Consider the following 13,842-nt stretch of genomic DNA (forward strand, 5'->3'; position numbering starts at 1 on the left):
TCTAGGAAAGATTTATTCACCCAAGGTAGCAATGTTGAGGCAAGGGAGGAGGCTCCGAGTTGCGCCTCAGCGGTGGCTTAGACTAGCTCACCAATCAGGTGGACAGGTAGAATGGCAGCACCGCCCACAAAAGTGTGCCTGGCTGTGGCTTGTTCTCTCGATCTCAAACACTTCCGTAATCAATCTTCCTCCATCTCAGATCTAAGCGAACATGAGCCTCACCCTTGCAGACTCTTGGGCCTCGCATGAACCACTCGACTTATTGCATGCGGCTCTTATGGGCAACCCCAGTCAACCTACGGCATACTCAGCATTGTACTCATCCACCCATCTCCGAGCTCGCGCACTCCGCCCATCATCGCCACTGTCCGTGATCGGGTGGCGTCGCCCCAGGCGGCTGGCGTTTATCCGATTCTCTTGACTGGCAGCCACAATCCGGCTTCTCAGGCACGTCGAGTAGTTAGTCCGGCCGACTTGAGCGATGGCTCCTCCTGAAGTAGTAGATGACGAGGGTGTCAGACTTATCGGTGACGAACACTGGCTTTGGTGGCTGAATCAAGGTGTCCGTGTCGCACTTGTGCCATAACTCGATGTCGGATGGGTAGGATTGCGTTCACGAGTCGAAGTCACCTGCGAAGCTTTAACCAGGGTTAATCCAGTCGGTATTCCTCGTGTCGAGTTGAACCGGCTGCAGCTGATCGTCGACCACGTCCGGCGCACAACGTACTCGCGGTGGACAGGTAGTCGGGTTCTCAATCTCGGACAGTCGTACAGAGGGCAGCAGTCGGAGAACCAAGGGTTCCAAGGCCCTCGGGGGTCATTCTTCCTCGTACTCATCGTAGATTTCACTATGTCATCTGGATCGCCGCAGGATCTAACCGCGTTTCGACATCTGGAGTATTGCTTAATAGCGACAGAGAGGAAGTTCACAAAACGTGACGGGTGAACTTGGCGGTAGAAGACGACTGCGTTGGTCGCCTGTATGGTGAGTGGGCCATCATCCTCGGTCGGGTGGATTTCTTGTGCCCAACGCCAAAGTGAGGGACTCTGTTCGTGCTGGATATTTTCTTTGCCGTTGTGGTCAAATGGCCCAGATATGTTTGTACGGTTTTGTAAAGGTGTAAGATGTGAGCTGTGGGAGGCCGTGGATGGGTGGTACCTACCGGCGCACCGTCCACGACGACGCCGCCCCAGCCACGGAGTCCTATGAACTGCCCTGTGTGGCATCCTAGTACCTACCCTACAGTTCAGCCTCTACCGTATTTTTCGCATGGTGCAAACTGCCGTACAAATATTTTTCCACGGGGTCAATAAAGGTTCTATTTTTCGATTTGGGAAGTCTCGCCGGACACGAGAATGAGAACATGGCACCTCTCAAGCAAGGAGTCAGACAGGGTCTTTTGGTTAGCACGAGCCCCTCTGCGACCGAAACTTAAGACAAGAAGCGTCACATCGCCAGGGCTTCACGAGGCTTACATGGACAAATCCCTCATGATTCAAGGATCAGGCCACCCCGACGCCGACTTGTTAGGAGGTCTACATACTATTACTTGTAATCTTGGGCTGTTTTAATTGATTCCGCTGTTTGTCCAAAGCTGACGTCGGAAATTGTCCGAGCCCACCGCTATATGACGCATCGTGTTCAAATTGGGGGTTCTGCAGCCTGCATGTAAGAAGGCAAGTGCAACTGTGCAAGTGCCATCAAGCTGCTTATATCCGTACCTAAGTTAGGTATTCGTGTATGGGTAAGGCAAGTCCAAATCGCACGGGGGTGCCAGGCTGAGGTGCCAGATTGGGCTGCAAAGGATTCGTCGCCTCCCCATCCTGCGGTTCTCCAACCCAACCTGGAGTCTTGGACCCCGTCGTCATCTTGTCTCGTCCAGTTATTCCAGGCTATTCACACGGCCGCCCCGAAACTGCCATCGCCGTCACCGTGCCGGCACCCGCGCTGCCCTGCAAGTCCTGCAACCAGTGACCCCTTTGGCCCTCTGGCGCTCTGGCGCTCTGGCGCATTTATTAAACAAGGAGGCCTCGTGCGAGCAACTCTGTCCTCCTAAAATCCCACCTTCCCCAGCTCCAGCTCACCCACCCGTTGAGCGACAACCTTGGGACATCACCAGCTTACACCTCACGACCCCATCAACACACCAACACCATGGCTTTCAGCGGGCGCAAATTCTCCATCAACCGCCACACGGGTGCCCCCAAACCCGCCATCCGTCGCGGCAGTCTTGCTGGCGAGCCTGGCCTGAATGGTGAGTTTTAGAATGAAACAAGCTTGCCCACCCAACACCACCATCCCATACGCCCACCGCCAGTTCGACCCCTCCCCCGCAATTCTCACCTCCTCCCACCACCTCAACAAGACCTATTACTCCTATTATAGTATTATGTGGCTACCAGCTAAGCATCGGGACAAACAGAGGTCCAGTCCAAGGTCCATCGCCAGTTTCGCAATGCTCACGAAGGCCACATGCCCCACGCCGGCCTCGACGCTAGCCGCTCCTCCACTGGCGTCGTCTGGTGCACTGAGCGAGCCTCCGAGTACGGCTTCCTCGAGGACCCAGACTCCTGGGCCAACTTGGGCCAGGGTGCCCCCGAGGTTGAGGACGAGATTGCCGGCTGCTTCGAGCGCCCCAAGACAATTGACATATCCATGGCTGGCCGAGAGTACGGCCCCACTGCCGGTATCCGCCCGCTGAGAGAGGCCGTCGCCAAGCTGTACAACGAGACCCATCGCAAGGGCAAGGACAGCCTGTATACCTGGGAGAACGTCGCTATTGTCCCCGGTGGTCGTGCTGGTCTGATTCGTATCGCTGCCGTCCTGGGCAACTCGTACCTGAGTTTCTTCCTTCCCGACTACACAGCCTACAATGAGATGTTGAGTCTCTTCAAGAATGTGCGACTTGCCTCTAACTCTGCCAAAAGCTAGACCACCTGGAGCTGACAGCTAACCGAGTCCTAGTTTGCCGCCATTCCTGTGCCCCTGTCTGAGGAGGATGGCTACCATATCCACCCGGACAAGATTGCTGAGGAGATTGCCCGTGGCACATCCGTCATCCTGACCTCGAACCCGCGCAACCCCACGGGCCGCGTCGTCGCCAACCCAGAGCTTGCCGAGATCCAGGATATTTGTCGTGGCCGCGCGACACTCATCAGCGACGAATTCTACTCGGGTTACAACTACACCAGCAACTGCGATGGCAGCACCATCTCTGCCGCCGAGAATGTCCAGGACGTGGACGAGGACGATGTGCTTATCATTGATGGCCTGACCAAGCGCTTCCGTCTTCCGGGCTGGCGGATTGCGTGGATTCTGGGTCCCAAGGGTGAGTCTCCCAAATCCTGGTGTTATTGTCAAGGAAAATGAAGGCTCACAAGGAGAATTGATAGAGTACATTTCTGCGTACGTGGCATGAAGACAACCGTAGTATTCTTGAACTAACGACAGATCTGTAGCATTGGGTCTTGCGGCAGCTATCTGGACGGCGGCGCTGCCCATCCCTTCCAGGAGGCCGCTGTTCCCATGCTCGAGCCTTCTCTCGTCCAGTCTGAGATGATCCACCTTCAGCGTCACTTCCGTGTAAGTGCCATTTGGTGCCCCAGATCTACGTGATTGCATCTGACCCCTTTTATAGGACAAGCGAGACATGGTTGTGAGACGCCTCCGAGAAATGGGCTTTGTGATTAAATACGTCCCCGACTCCACCTTCTACCTGTAAACACGCCCCCTACCTGTGTGCTAAATGGACACACCTGCTAACGATGGCAAATCTGTAGCTGGCTGAACCTCGAGGGTCTCCCCGGCCCCATCTCGGACGGCCTCAACTTCTTCCAGGCCTGCCTGGAAGAGAAGGTCATTGTCGTTCCTGGCATCTTCTTTGACCTCAACCCCTCGCGACGTCGCGACCTGTTTGACAGTCCCTGCCACCACTTTGTGCGCTTCTCGTACGGACCAAGAATAGAGGTGCTCAAGAATGGACTCGACGGCATTGAGCGCGTTGTGAACAAGCGAGTACTCTTGTCCGATGCATCTCAGTTCCACTGTTAACATGTTTCTTTAGGCACAGGAGGGTGGCTTAATTTCACTCTCGGATGATTCGTTTCAAGGGTACTAGGGGGGGCGAGTTGATCCGAATAGTACTTCTTGGGGTGTAAGTGAGAATGGTTAACGTAGGTGATGGTGGGATTGATTGACGCCCTGGTGGGATTAGAGTCCGCAGATTTCGTTGTTACTCTGTTTGTCTTGCATTCAGTAGCTTTTCGCGCAGCCAGCCGTTGGATTTGATATAACAACGGGGATGTCCCGTATTTAGTCTGAATCTTTTTGGGCCCGACCGGAACTCTCCTCAGTACGCTTGTTTAAATCCATAAATCTCTCATAAGACGTAAAATACTCAACACGCCATGGGACAAAGATTCGGAATCGCAGAATGGCAACCGTCACGGACCCTTTGAGCCGGCCCCACTTCGGTGTCGGAGCCGGATGAGACGGTGGGTGGAGGTTTCGGCGTGCCGGCCTTGGCGACATTTGACTGGCAGCTCGTCTTTGCACTTCTCACCGTCGAGCCGTGGATGTTGATTTTTGGACCCCTTTAGATGTCATTCTCACCATCAATGCTTGCATGCAATGCCTAATTCCCTTTGTACTGCCGGTGCTTCCGAGCTCTCCTGAGCGATCGGATGAGGCGCGTGCCATCGAACCCCCCAGCCACGACCTAGATTGACAGAGTGGCTGTACTCCGTACTCGATACTCCATACTGGAATATCAAATCGAGGAATGCAGCATATCACAATCCATAGTCATTCGGCTGGCACTAGGCTTTGCTGGTTTTGTACAGGAATTTTGCGTACCTAGGTGACTGACTCTTCGGCGAGTTGCTGATGCCTGGATGGACCAACCGCGGCTAACATTCCCTCAATGCACGCAATTTTTCATCCCGCCTAACCTCAAACTCATCCAACAAGCAAGTCCCACCACCACCATCACCATCGCCAATCTCGCATCCCGCGGCATCCCCGCGATTCCCATCTTCCCGTCACACACACATACACCCCACTCGCCTGCCACACCTCCCGCACATGCAATCGCTCAGATAGATTAAAACCCACCGCATCCCGTGTCTCTTCCTCTCGCCGCTGCCGCCATCCGCGCCCTGCAAACCCCCCATCTCACCACCGCGACCCCTAATCACGCCATGCCCTTCCCCCGCGTCCTCGCCCAATCGCCGCGCCGCGCCCTCCTCCTCTGGCCGCCGCGCCTCCCTGCTCGTCATCGCCATCTGCATCACCACCAGCCGGCCCGCCAAGCAGCGCCCCCCTCCTCCCAGCAGGGTCCAGGGGCGACGCGACAGGAACGGCCCGACGACAACGGCCGCGGCCGCGTGGGGGACGGCGCTGCCGCTGATGTTTCTCCTGCTGGCGGTGCCGCCGGTGTTTCTCCTGCTGACACAGCAGCAGCAGCAGCAGCAGCAGCAGCAGCGGCAGCGGCAGCTCTGCCGGCCCCCGGTGAGGGCCAGCCAATCACCCTGGACGTGAGCGGCGGCAAGTCGTCGACGGTTCGGCTGGGCCACCTCGGCCCGCTGGTTGTCAACGCCGATGGGACGACGGGGAGGGTGGCCAACTGGGCGGATATGACGGCGCACGAGAGGGAGACTACGCTGAGGCTGCTGAACCGGAGGAACAAGACACGGCTGGAGGCGCTCAAGGCCAAGGAGGGTACGAGTAGTAATAGTGGTGGTAGCACGACAGGAGGGACGGATGGTGCTCGTGGTGGTGGGAGTAGCGTTTAACTTAGTTTTTCATCATGGTATCAGACAGTAAATTCATTTGTAGCTTGACAGCGCCACGTCTATGCGTCGCCTGTAAACCGCATATATCCCACAGCTCGCTTCTTAGTCGTTAAACCGACCGCGGGTGTCCCGCATATCCCGAGATCCCATCATAACCCGTCATATGCCAATTAGACTTGAACGCCGCCGCCTAGAACGCCTCACCCTTCCCCGTTATATGCAGAATGATGATCCCCGGCCGTAAGCTGTGAGGGAAGCCCTGCACTGGCTTGTCGTCCTTGGTCGACCGGCGTCTACCGGTCCTCCTTGGCGGCCTCGGGCTTGCCCCGCTTGCCGGCCTGCTTGGTGAACTCTTTCCACAGGGTGGTGATGTCCTCGATGCCTTCGTTCTTCTCAACGAGAAGGTTCTTTAGCCATTTGTTCTCCGTCTCCAGCTGGGACACCCGGCTCTCAAGGGTCGAGACTTTATCGCTCATCTCCTTGGCCGACTTCTCGAGGGCTTGCTCTCGCTGCTTCTTCTTGACGCGGAAGCGGGCGCTAGCTGCCGTGTTCCGCCGCCGCTTGTCCTCCTCGGCGGCGACACGCGAAGCCTCCTCGAGGTTGGCGCCCCGGCTGGGGGTAGGGGCATTGTCAGGTTTCCGCTTGTCACTGCTGCGGGCTGAGGCGGGCTGAGGGTACTGGGCGTGCTGCTGAGGCGTGTGTACCTGGCTGTTGTAGACAGCGGCACCTTGGCCGGGCTGGAGAGGCTGGAAGTTGTGGGAACCATCCGCGAAGGCGTTCATGGAGGGTGCCTGGTAGGCGTTGAAGTCGGAGAAGTTGAACTCCCCTGTCATGATGCGCTCGTCAGTCAAGGATTCAACAAGTGGCAGTGACGGTAAACCATGGCCGTTAGGGGGGATGCCTGAACAACGGCAGAAAACAACGTGAATAATAATAATAACATCGTGAGGTAGAAGGAGCGATGCATGCCCCTTTGGCTCCGCCAAGGACAGGATGATGGACGGCGATGGCCGCTGCTTCAGGCGTGCCGGGGCGATTAGGAGCAAATCACGAGATATTGCGCCATCGCAGCCAATTTGTCATCTGCATTGTAGGTGGGGCCCAGCCTATGGCATCTCCCACACCAAGGTTACAACAACGCGGGACGACGGCGCAGTTCCCTGGCATGGATGCAGCGAGGAGCGTGGGGGTCGGACATGGAAGGAGGAGTGTGAAGCGTGTGACTTTTGTGAAGTGTGTCGTCTCGTGGGTGAATTGGGATGTGATTGCCTTGTGATCGCTGCTGAAGAGGGGTGGTGTATGATGGGATTACGACTTGCGCGTGCCAGAACAGAGGGCATGGCGACTGGATGATGGCGGAAAAGCAAGAGAAAACAAACAGAAATCGCTGGCAACTTACCATTCATGAAGTCCATGTTGGAGATGTCGCCCATGACTGAGGCCGGATCCTCGGTGCTGGACCCGGCGGGGGTGGCCACCGGGTCCGGCTTGACAGGCGGCGCCTGGAAGTCTGTATTCCGGCCCGAGTCCAGATCAAAGAACTGGGTGTTGGTGAAGAAAGCGAGTTCGTCCTCCATGTTGAAGTTTTCGTCTCTCGTAGAGTCTTGAGGGCTGATAGTGTTAAGATCCCGCAGGTACTGGGACACGTTGGGGCCTCGGCGGCCGTTGTAGGTCGACATTAGGTTGTGGTTCGCACTTCTCCGAAGAGGTAATTCAATGGCCGGGAGAGTAGAAAAAGCTCCCGAGCATTTACTTGGCGAAAAGAGGTAGTAATGCTGGTCAGTCTCTCGTCGTTATGATGAGGAGCGGCCTGGCGGGAGCGGCGAGTGCGACCAGGGACAAGTGTCGCACACGCAGTCGGCAATCCGGCAATCCGGCAGTCACGGGTTGGCTGTGTGGTTGGTCTGCGGCGTCTATGCAGTAGGCGATGATGATGCCTCGTCGAATCTCAGGCGCTGTATCGCGATCGTAGCACGCAGTGGTGATGGGTGTTATGTGATGTTGATTGAAGCTCGTGGTGGACGACTGGATGGTGGGAGAACGGAGTTGATGAGTCTGCGGGTTTTCTGGGTGCGGCCAGCCGGACAAGCATGACAGGCTGCTTGTGGGCACTTCAGTGGGCCAGTTGCACCAGCAGCCGCCGACAACGCACAGTAAATTTACAGTGCGTATGTCTCAGGAGCTGGCCCCTGACTACATTCGAATTCCAGACTCAAGAGTGGGGGCCAATAGTCGGGACTTCCCACGCTCAACTCTATGTATCGGTTCCCTTGGCCGGCTGTTTGCCGATGTGAAAACTTCGAGTCAAGCCGTACTATTATTGCATGTGGCTTCTTCGACCAGCGCTCGCAATTGCCCCCTGTGCTCCTCGAAGGCACGTTCTGACGATAATATCTCTTGGCCAGCAGGTTCGCCCAATTCATTCACCTGCTATTATGAATGCAATGTCGTATTGGGGAACTCGACTGGGCATTGGTAAGCAGGCTCAATGTCAGATCCGAAATCTAGGGTCGCGTTTGCTGCAGCCTGGCAGCCTCTGACGACCCTGGTGGTGCCACTGGTGCGTGGGATGAAGCTGCGCCGGAAGCACTGGCCCCACGTTGTTTGCGCACTGTGTTGCTACGCCTTTCAGAAGACTGCCCGTGGGCTGTCTATGACGCTAAAGAGGCGACAAAGTCTGAGCCCCGTTCCTTGCTCCGACCATCTCGCGAGTCGTACGTAGTACACTGATGCATTTAATGGCCAATTCGCAGGGAGCTCTGACGCCTGGCGAAACCATGCGCCCATTGTTCTAGCATGCCTCAGATAACATCCGCCTCGAAAACCATTTCGGGAGCCTTTATTCGGTGAGCTCTCCCGAATCTCGGCAGGCACAGGCTGGTGCAAGTGGACCAGGCGATGTCGTGATTTCTAAGACAGCCTGTCGAAGACCCTAATGTAGTAACGGTGGTGCCAGTGGCATGGGACGAGCAATAGGAATTATTCACATTGAATCGGAAGCCAATCGGCAACCAATCCCGATGCGACGCTTCATCAAACATACATGAGCCCCTACCCATAGCTGGGCCATGGCGTTAGGCCACAGATGGTCCCTGGCCGAGAGTCCGAGCTCACTACGGCCATTATCGGGCGACGCAGTGGGGAAATCATTGATACGATGTTTCCGTGGTTTGTAAGCTGAGGACCCTCCACCCAAACCGTCATCTTCGCGAGCGGGGGGTTCACAACGGACTCTCGCGCTATTGCACGTGTGTATCTATTGTGTAGCTTGGGGTCCAATAACTCTTCTTGGGACCAGTGTGGTATTTATTATCTAGATCGAAAAGCCATCCGGAGCCGCCAGCTAAGAGTATTACTCAGCCACAGTGATAAAAAATGAAGGCCGTCGGTAGGACCTAACTGGTACTAGCCTCCGTGACCGGAGCAGCTGAAAGGGAACTGGTGCGCGGGACACCGAATTACCATCACCGTTTCCAAGCAACTCCCCAGACAACCATGAAACTGGAAAAAAAAATCTATAGTTTCCTGTGTTGTTGTTCAGTACAGATGAATTATTTTTTATTAACAAAGTCTTCGTTTAACATGCAAATGCTAACCGTCTGCGAGAATGGAAGTTTGTTGAATCAATAATGCCCCTCTGCCCCTCTGCCCCTCTGCCCCTCATGTTCCACAGATTACCGGATGCCTGCGTTCGGTAATCTTTTCCGGTCCGCCAAAGCTTAGTCATCTCGACGGTTTCGAACGGCGCCCAATAGATGGGCACCCCCGTACACGCGCACCCGGTTTGATTAGTCAGCAATAGCCCCTATAAATCCCCCTCTTCAGTGCCCAGGTGCCCTGAGGGCCCTATAATAGTAAACTATCTTATGGACTATCTTGACCACGTAAAATACAGCATTTTGCACCCCTTCTATGGCCTGCTATATGGCACTTGTTACAGGTAGGTAATTTCTTCTCCAGCGGCTCAATCAATAGTAGTGAGGGCTCCTGCGGCTCGGTCTCTTGTGGCTGCTGGGGCTCTCGTGGCTATAGGGGCCCGTGGTTATGGTGGGAAAATCGGTCTTTAGTGCGATGTTTAAGATGCCATAAGCTGTAAGAGTCTTCTTTGGCTAGGATTGAAAATTGGCAGCCTTGACGCCAGCGATTATAAGCGTATAAGATAGTAGGTCGCTCAGAGCCGTGCCAAAATAAACGTGAGCGCCGAATGATAAATTTATATCTACTAGTTGCCGCGTAAATTGCAAGATCTAATGCAAGGTCTTGTTGTGAATCATAAACCTATTGAGGTGGGAGGTCCATCGTGGTTGCTAGTGATTTTGTGGGGGCTAGTGATTATAGGGCCCTCAGGGCACCTGGGCACTGAAGGGGGGGATTTATAGGGGCTATTGCTGACTAATCAAACCGGGTGCGCGTGTACGGGGGTGCCCATCTATTGGGCGCCGGTTTCGAACCTGTGCGCAGAGCTAACTTGCCAAGCAATGCAGACTGGAACCTGGCCGACGCGTCTGCCATAGGCGATCGCGTCTTGGTCCCCACGCGGGGCAGCCTTGTTGACTTTCTGCCCGTAGCCTCGTCATCCATCACCGGCTTCGCCCTGCTGGGTAATATCAATGCATTACGGGGCAATGCTGGTCCTTCACAGCTCACCATGGCCCGAATATCTGTTCCCACTAAGACGCGACTCCCTTCCACACTGCGCGTCGACTCGGCCAACTTTGCTGTCATCAAATCCCTGACCCGACTATCCCGCGAATCTCTCATTACCTTGGCTCTGGACTGGCTCGACGACTCAGCTATCCAGAATGCAGTGCCGTATCTGCGCAGACCCCCGGGGGAGGACGAAGATGGCGATGAAGACATGGACGATCTGTACCCTCCGTGCCGCTCCATTGACGAGCTCCGTCAGCTGTACGAGGATATGCGACAACAAAAGGGATCTAAACGTGACGTCGTCAGTCGCATTCTCGAGGGCGATTGGCGCAATGGCATGACGCTCTACCAACTCGCTATGGCCGACTTCTCCTACATCGACGAGCATCCCGCGTCGCAGAAGTGGAGTGCCTACCACATCCTCCCGTTACAGCAACCGTCCCAGGACGCCGGCGAGGACGAGGTGCTGAAGGTCGACAGGCAGAGCCTCAAGATACCTCGATTCCACCCTGCCACCTTCTTACAGTACCTCCAGGAACAAGTCCTGCCCGATGTCAAAGCACACTACCATTTCTACCGCCCCGAGTCCCTCCCCCTCCTGCTGCTGAGGATATTCGTCGTCGACTCCCCGTACAGCACCGACCTGGCACTGTCCAGCCTGGATCAGACAGGCACGACAGCCAACTTCGATACCTCTCGCACAATCTACCTCGCCTTCCCCGACGGCTCCCCTTCGATATACATCACCAAGGTACAAAGCACTGGGCCCGTTGCTCTGGGCGACTCCAAAAGTTTGCAGCGTCTGGTTGTGGATGGTGTACCCAAGGCTCTATCGCGCCCGCGCGAGCGTTTCACCGTCAAGGCCACAAGCTTGGCCAGTCGCAATTTGTGGGCTCTCCTGGATAAGAAGGGGGCAGGGAAGACCAATGCCGCGGGCGGGGGTTGGAGCATCTATGCCGATGACAAAAGCAAAAAGTCGCCGCTTGATTCGATTCTTCCACCGCCACCGCTTTCAAAAGGGCTTTCCGAGTCTGAGCAGGGTCGGAAGCGAAAAGCTCCTGTGAACCTGGCTCAGCGGGAGAGAAAGCGGGCCAAACTCATAGCAGAGGCTCGTTTCGGCGACTCAAGTCGCATGGCGGACGACAAAGGAGTGGAGAGGGTGGAATTAGTCCTACAGGACCCATTCCCTCCGGCCGACACGGTCGAGGAATCTGAAGAGGAAGAGGAAAGGCCTGCGAGATCAAACCGGAGGCGAAGCAAGGTTGATACTATGCTTCAACAGGCAAACCAAAACGACGAAGAGGACCCGGATGATACTGGGCAGTCGTCAGAATGGACACCCTCGCTCAAAATCGCGTTTAGTGGATCTCATGTCTTTGCTGGCATCCGGCAGCTTGTTGAAGCTGGTATTGTGGACGGCGAGAGGATGCCTGGTTGGATGACGGGCGAGGAAGGGGTGACCACGGGCGTTGTGAGGCACGGACGAATAAGGGGGCACAAGGGCTCCGGGATATGAATGGTCAACGAACATGCGCGCTCTCTTGGTTATGTCTATGGATACCCCCTTTATGCGTTTACGCCTCTTCAAGTCTATACCTCCTCCCCAAGGCCAAATACCTTCACAGTGTTTCTCCATGTCGTCTCACAGACCTCTTCTAGTGAAACACCCTGGATCCCCGCCACAATCTTAGCTATCCGCTCAATGCTGCAGGGCTCGTTGCGGCCCTTGATCATCGCGCCCTCTTCCCACTTCTCCTTCTTGACCACCTTGAAGCGATCCGGCACCTCGGGCTCCTTCTTCTGGTTCTTCTTGGGCTTCTGGGGCTGTGGCTTGGCCTCGGGGGCCGCCCCATTCTGGACCGGCTCCTTCTTCTCTATCAGGTACTTGTACCCTTCATGGCTAGGACGGACCTCGCACCAGGGCCCATCTGTCTCAATCATCATCTTGTCGAGGTGAATGGCCTTGACAACTTCGCAGTTCTCGACCGTCTTGAAGCTGCAGCCGTTGATGCCAATATACAGGCCCAGATCCATGAGCTCCTGGGCTTCCTCGATTGTGCCGGTGAAGCTGTGCACCACGCCCCCCTTCTGGAGCTTCTCGAGCTGCGGGCCGAATGCCGACTTCAGCAGCCCCACAAAGTCGGCGTGGGCGGCGCGGGAGTGCAGGAATAGGGGGAGTTGAGGTTCCAGCGCGGCGGCCACCTTGAGCTGGGCGGCGAAGGAGTGCCGCTGGATGGCCTTGGAGCAGTAATGCAGACGGTCGTAGTCGAGGCCAAACTCGCCAAAGGCAACGAGATGATCGCGGCCCGAGGACCGTGCCTCGTCGAGGAGGTCGGTGAGCTCGGTGATGATCTCGGCCGACTTGGCTAGGTCCGGCTCGTGGTCATCGGGCAGGGGCGCTGAGGGGTCGGGGTCACACGGCGTTGTGTGCTCCGACTCGTGCGGGACATGATGCACGCTGAAGATGGAGCTGCTGCAGGGGTGGATTCCAGCAGTGGCATAGACGGTTCCGGCTGCGTAGGGGGGGTTAGTTCATGATGGGTTGCACGGTTGAGCGCCTCACGTACGAAATTCCTCAGAAAGCTTCAGCGCGGCGCGGGCGCTCTCAAAGTCGGAGCCCGTCACCATGAGCTTGGAACATCCAACCTCCTTGGCCCGACCGATGACGGCATCAAGGTCGTCTGGGTGGCGCTGTTTGCCATGGTGCTTTCCACGAAAGATTGGATCTGCTAGGTTGATGCCGATCTACTAGATAATGTATTTGTCAGTGTAAAACTTAAAAATGGAGACTATTTGGGCGGCATACATCAATGTATCTGGGCGTGTAAGCCGGCTTTGTAGGCGCCGAGTCTGGCTGCGGTGACGCCGGTGAGGCCATCGCGGCTTGTCTGAATGCCCGGACAGGATGCTGAGGAGTTGGTCGTAGGATTTGGAAGGGCGCTCGATAAAGTGTTCGGCTCCACGACATTTAACTAACAGTGAAACGAACGGAAATGACACTGAACAGGATGGCCAGTGAGTCACTCAAGCTGCAGCCACCATGAATGTTCTATCATTGGATCCTAGCCAGGTAGATTCTCATGCCAGGTGGTGGAGTGGAAGTGACCAATGTGAGTGAGCATCTTAGCCCCGAGGCTTTGCCGCCAGCATCCCTGGCTCGCCTCAATCAATTAATAAGACATCACGTGATCTCGCGAACCTGTCAGCGCCAGCTGCCCCACCATCGCTAAGCAGACAGACAAGGGTTCGCGACACCGTGATGACTGTGGAAGTCCTTCTAGCACAAGTTCGGGACATCAAACTGAACAAATTTGAGAGAATATTTACATTCGAATAAGTCGCAGCAATTCAAATACCCAAGTTGACCCGGATTGAAAACCTCTAGGGAAGCTTGGCAAC

At 55.8% G+C, this 13,842-nt stretch overlaps 5 protein-coding genes across 5 annotated transcripts; 3 read left to right on the forward strand and 2 right to left on the reverse strand.

Annotated features, from left to right (window-relative positions):
- Positions 1 to 2,155: 2,155 nt before the first annotated feature.
- ACO1O0_004374 (pyridoxal phosphate-dependent transferase) lies at positions 2,156 to 4,051 on the forward strand (the record flags this gene model as incomplete). Its single annotated transcript, XM_083193814.1, has 7 exons — positions 2,156 to 2,255; positions 2,424 to 2,899; positions 2,966 to 3,329; positions 3,394 to 3,406; positions 3,460 to 3,583; positions 3,639 to 3,718; positions 3,781 to 4,051. 7 exons carry the CDS (start codon positions 2,156 to 2,158, stop codon positions 4,049 to 4,051), a joined length of 1,428 nt encoding a protein of 475 aa, XP_083050762.1.
- A 1,148-nt stretch (positions 4,052 to 5,199) lies between these two features.
- On the forward strand, positions 5,200 to 5,793 carry ACO1O0_004375 (uncharacterized protein; the record flags this gene model as incomplete). The annotated part of the gene is made up of 2 exons (XM_083193815.1): positions 5,200 to 5,434; positions 5,456 to 5,793. 2 exons carry the CDS (start codon positions 5,200 to 5,202, stop codon positions 5,791 to 5,793), a joined length of 573 nt encoding a protein of 190 aa, XP_083050763.1.
- Positions 5,794 to 6,086: 293 nt separating this feature from the next.
- Positions 6,087 to 7,472, reverse strand: ACO1O0_004376 (uncharacterized protein; the record flags this gene model as incomplete). Its single annotated transcript, XM_083193816.1, has 2 exons — positions 6,087 to 6,619; positions 7,193 to 7,472. The coding sequence occupies 2 exons, from the start codon at positions 7,470 to 7,472 to the stop codon at positions 6,087 to 6,089; spliced, it is 813 nt and encodes a 270-aa protein (XP_083050764.1).
- A 2,969-nt stretch (positions 7,473 to 10,441) lies between these two features.
- Positions 10,442 to 11,959, forward strand: CHL4 (centromere protein Chl4/mis15/CENP-N; the record flags this gene model as incomplete). The annotated part of the gene is made up of 1 exon (XM_083193817.1): positions 10,442 to 11,959. The coding sequence occupies one exon, from the start codon at positions 10,442 to 10,444 to the stop codon at positions 11,957 to 11,959; it is 1,518 nt and encodes a 505-aa protein (XP_083050765.1).
- A 74-nt stretch (positions 11,960 to 12,033) lies between these two features.
- On the reverse strand, positions 12,034 to 13,321 carry ACO1O0_004378 (3'-5'-exodeoxyribonuclease; the record flags this gene model as incomplete). The annotated part of the gene is made up of 3 exons (XM_083193818.1): positions 12,034 to 12,956; positions 13,011 to 13,188; positions 13,250 to 13,321. The coding sequence occupies 3 exons, from the start codon at positions 13,319 to 13,321 to the stop codon at positions 12,034 to 12,036; spliced, it is 1,173 nt and encodes a 390-aa protein (XP_083050766.1).
- Positions 13,322 to 13,842: the final 521 nt, after the last annotated feature.

Source organism: Amphichorda felina (genome assembly GCF_050947745.1).
Source record: "Amphichorda felina strain 45539 chromosome Unknown scaffold_4, whole genome shotgun sequence".
Taxonomy (NCBI): Eukaryota; Fungi; Ascomycota; class Sordariomycetes; order Hypocreales; family Bionectriaceae; genus Amphichorda; species Amphichorda felina.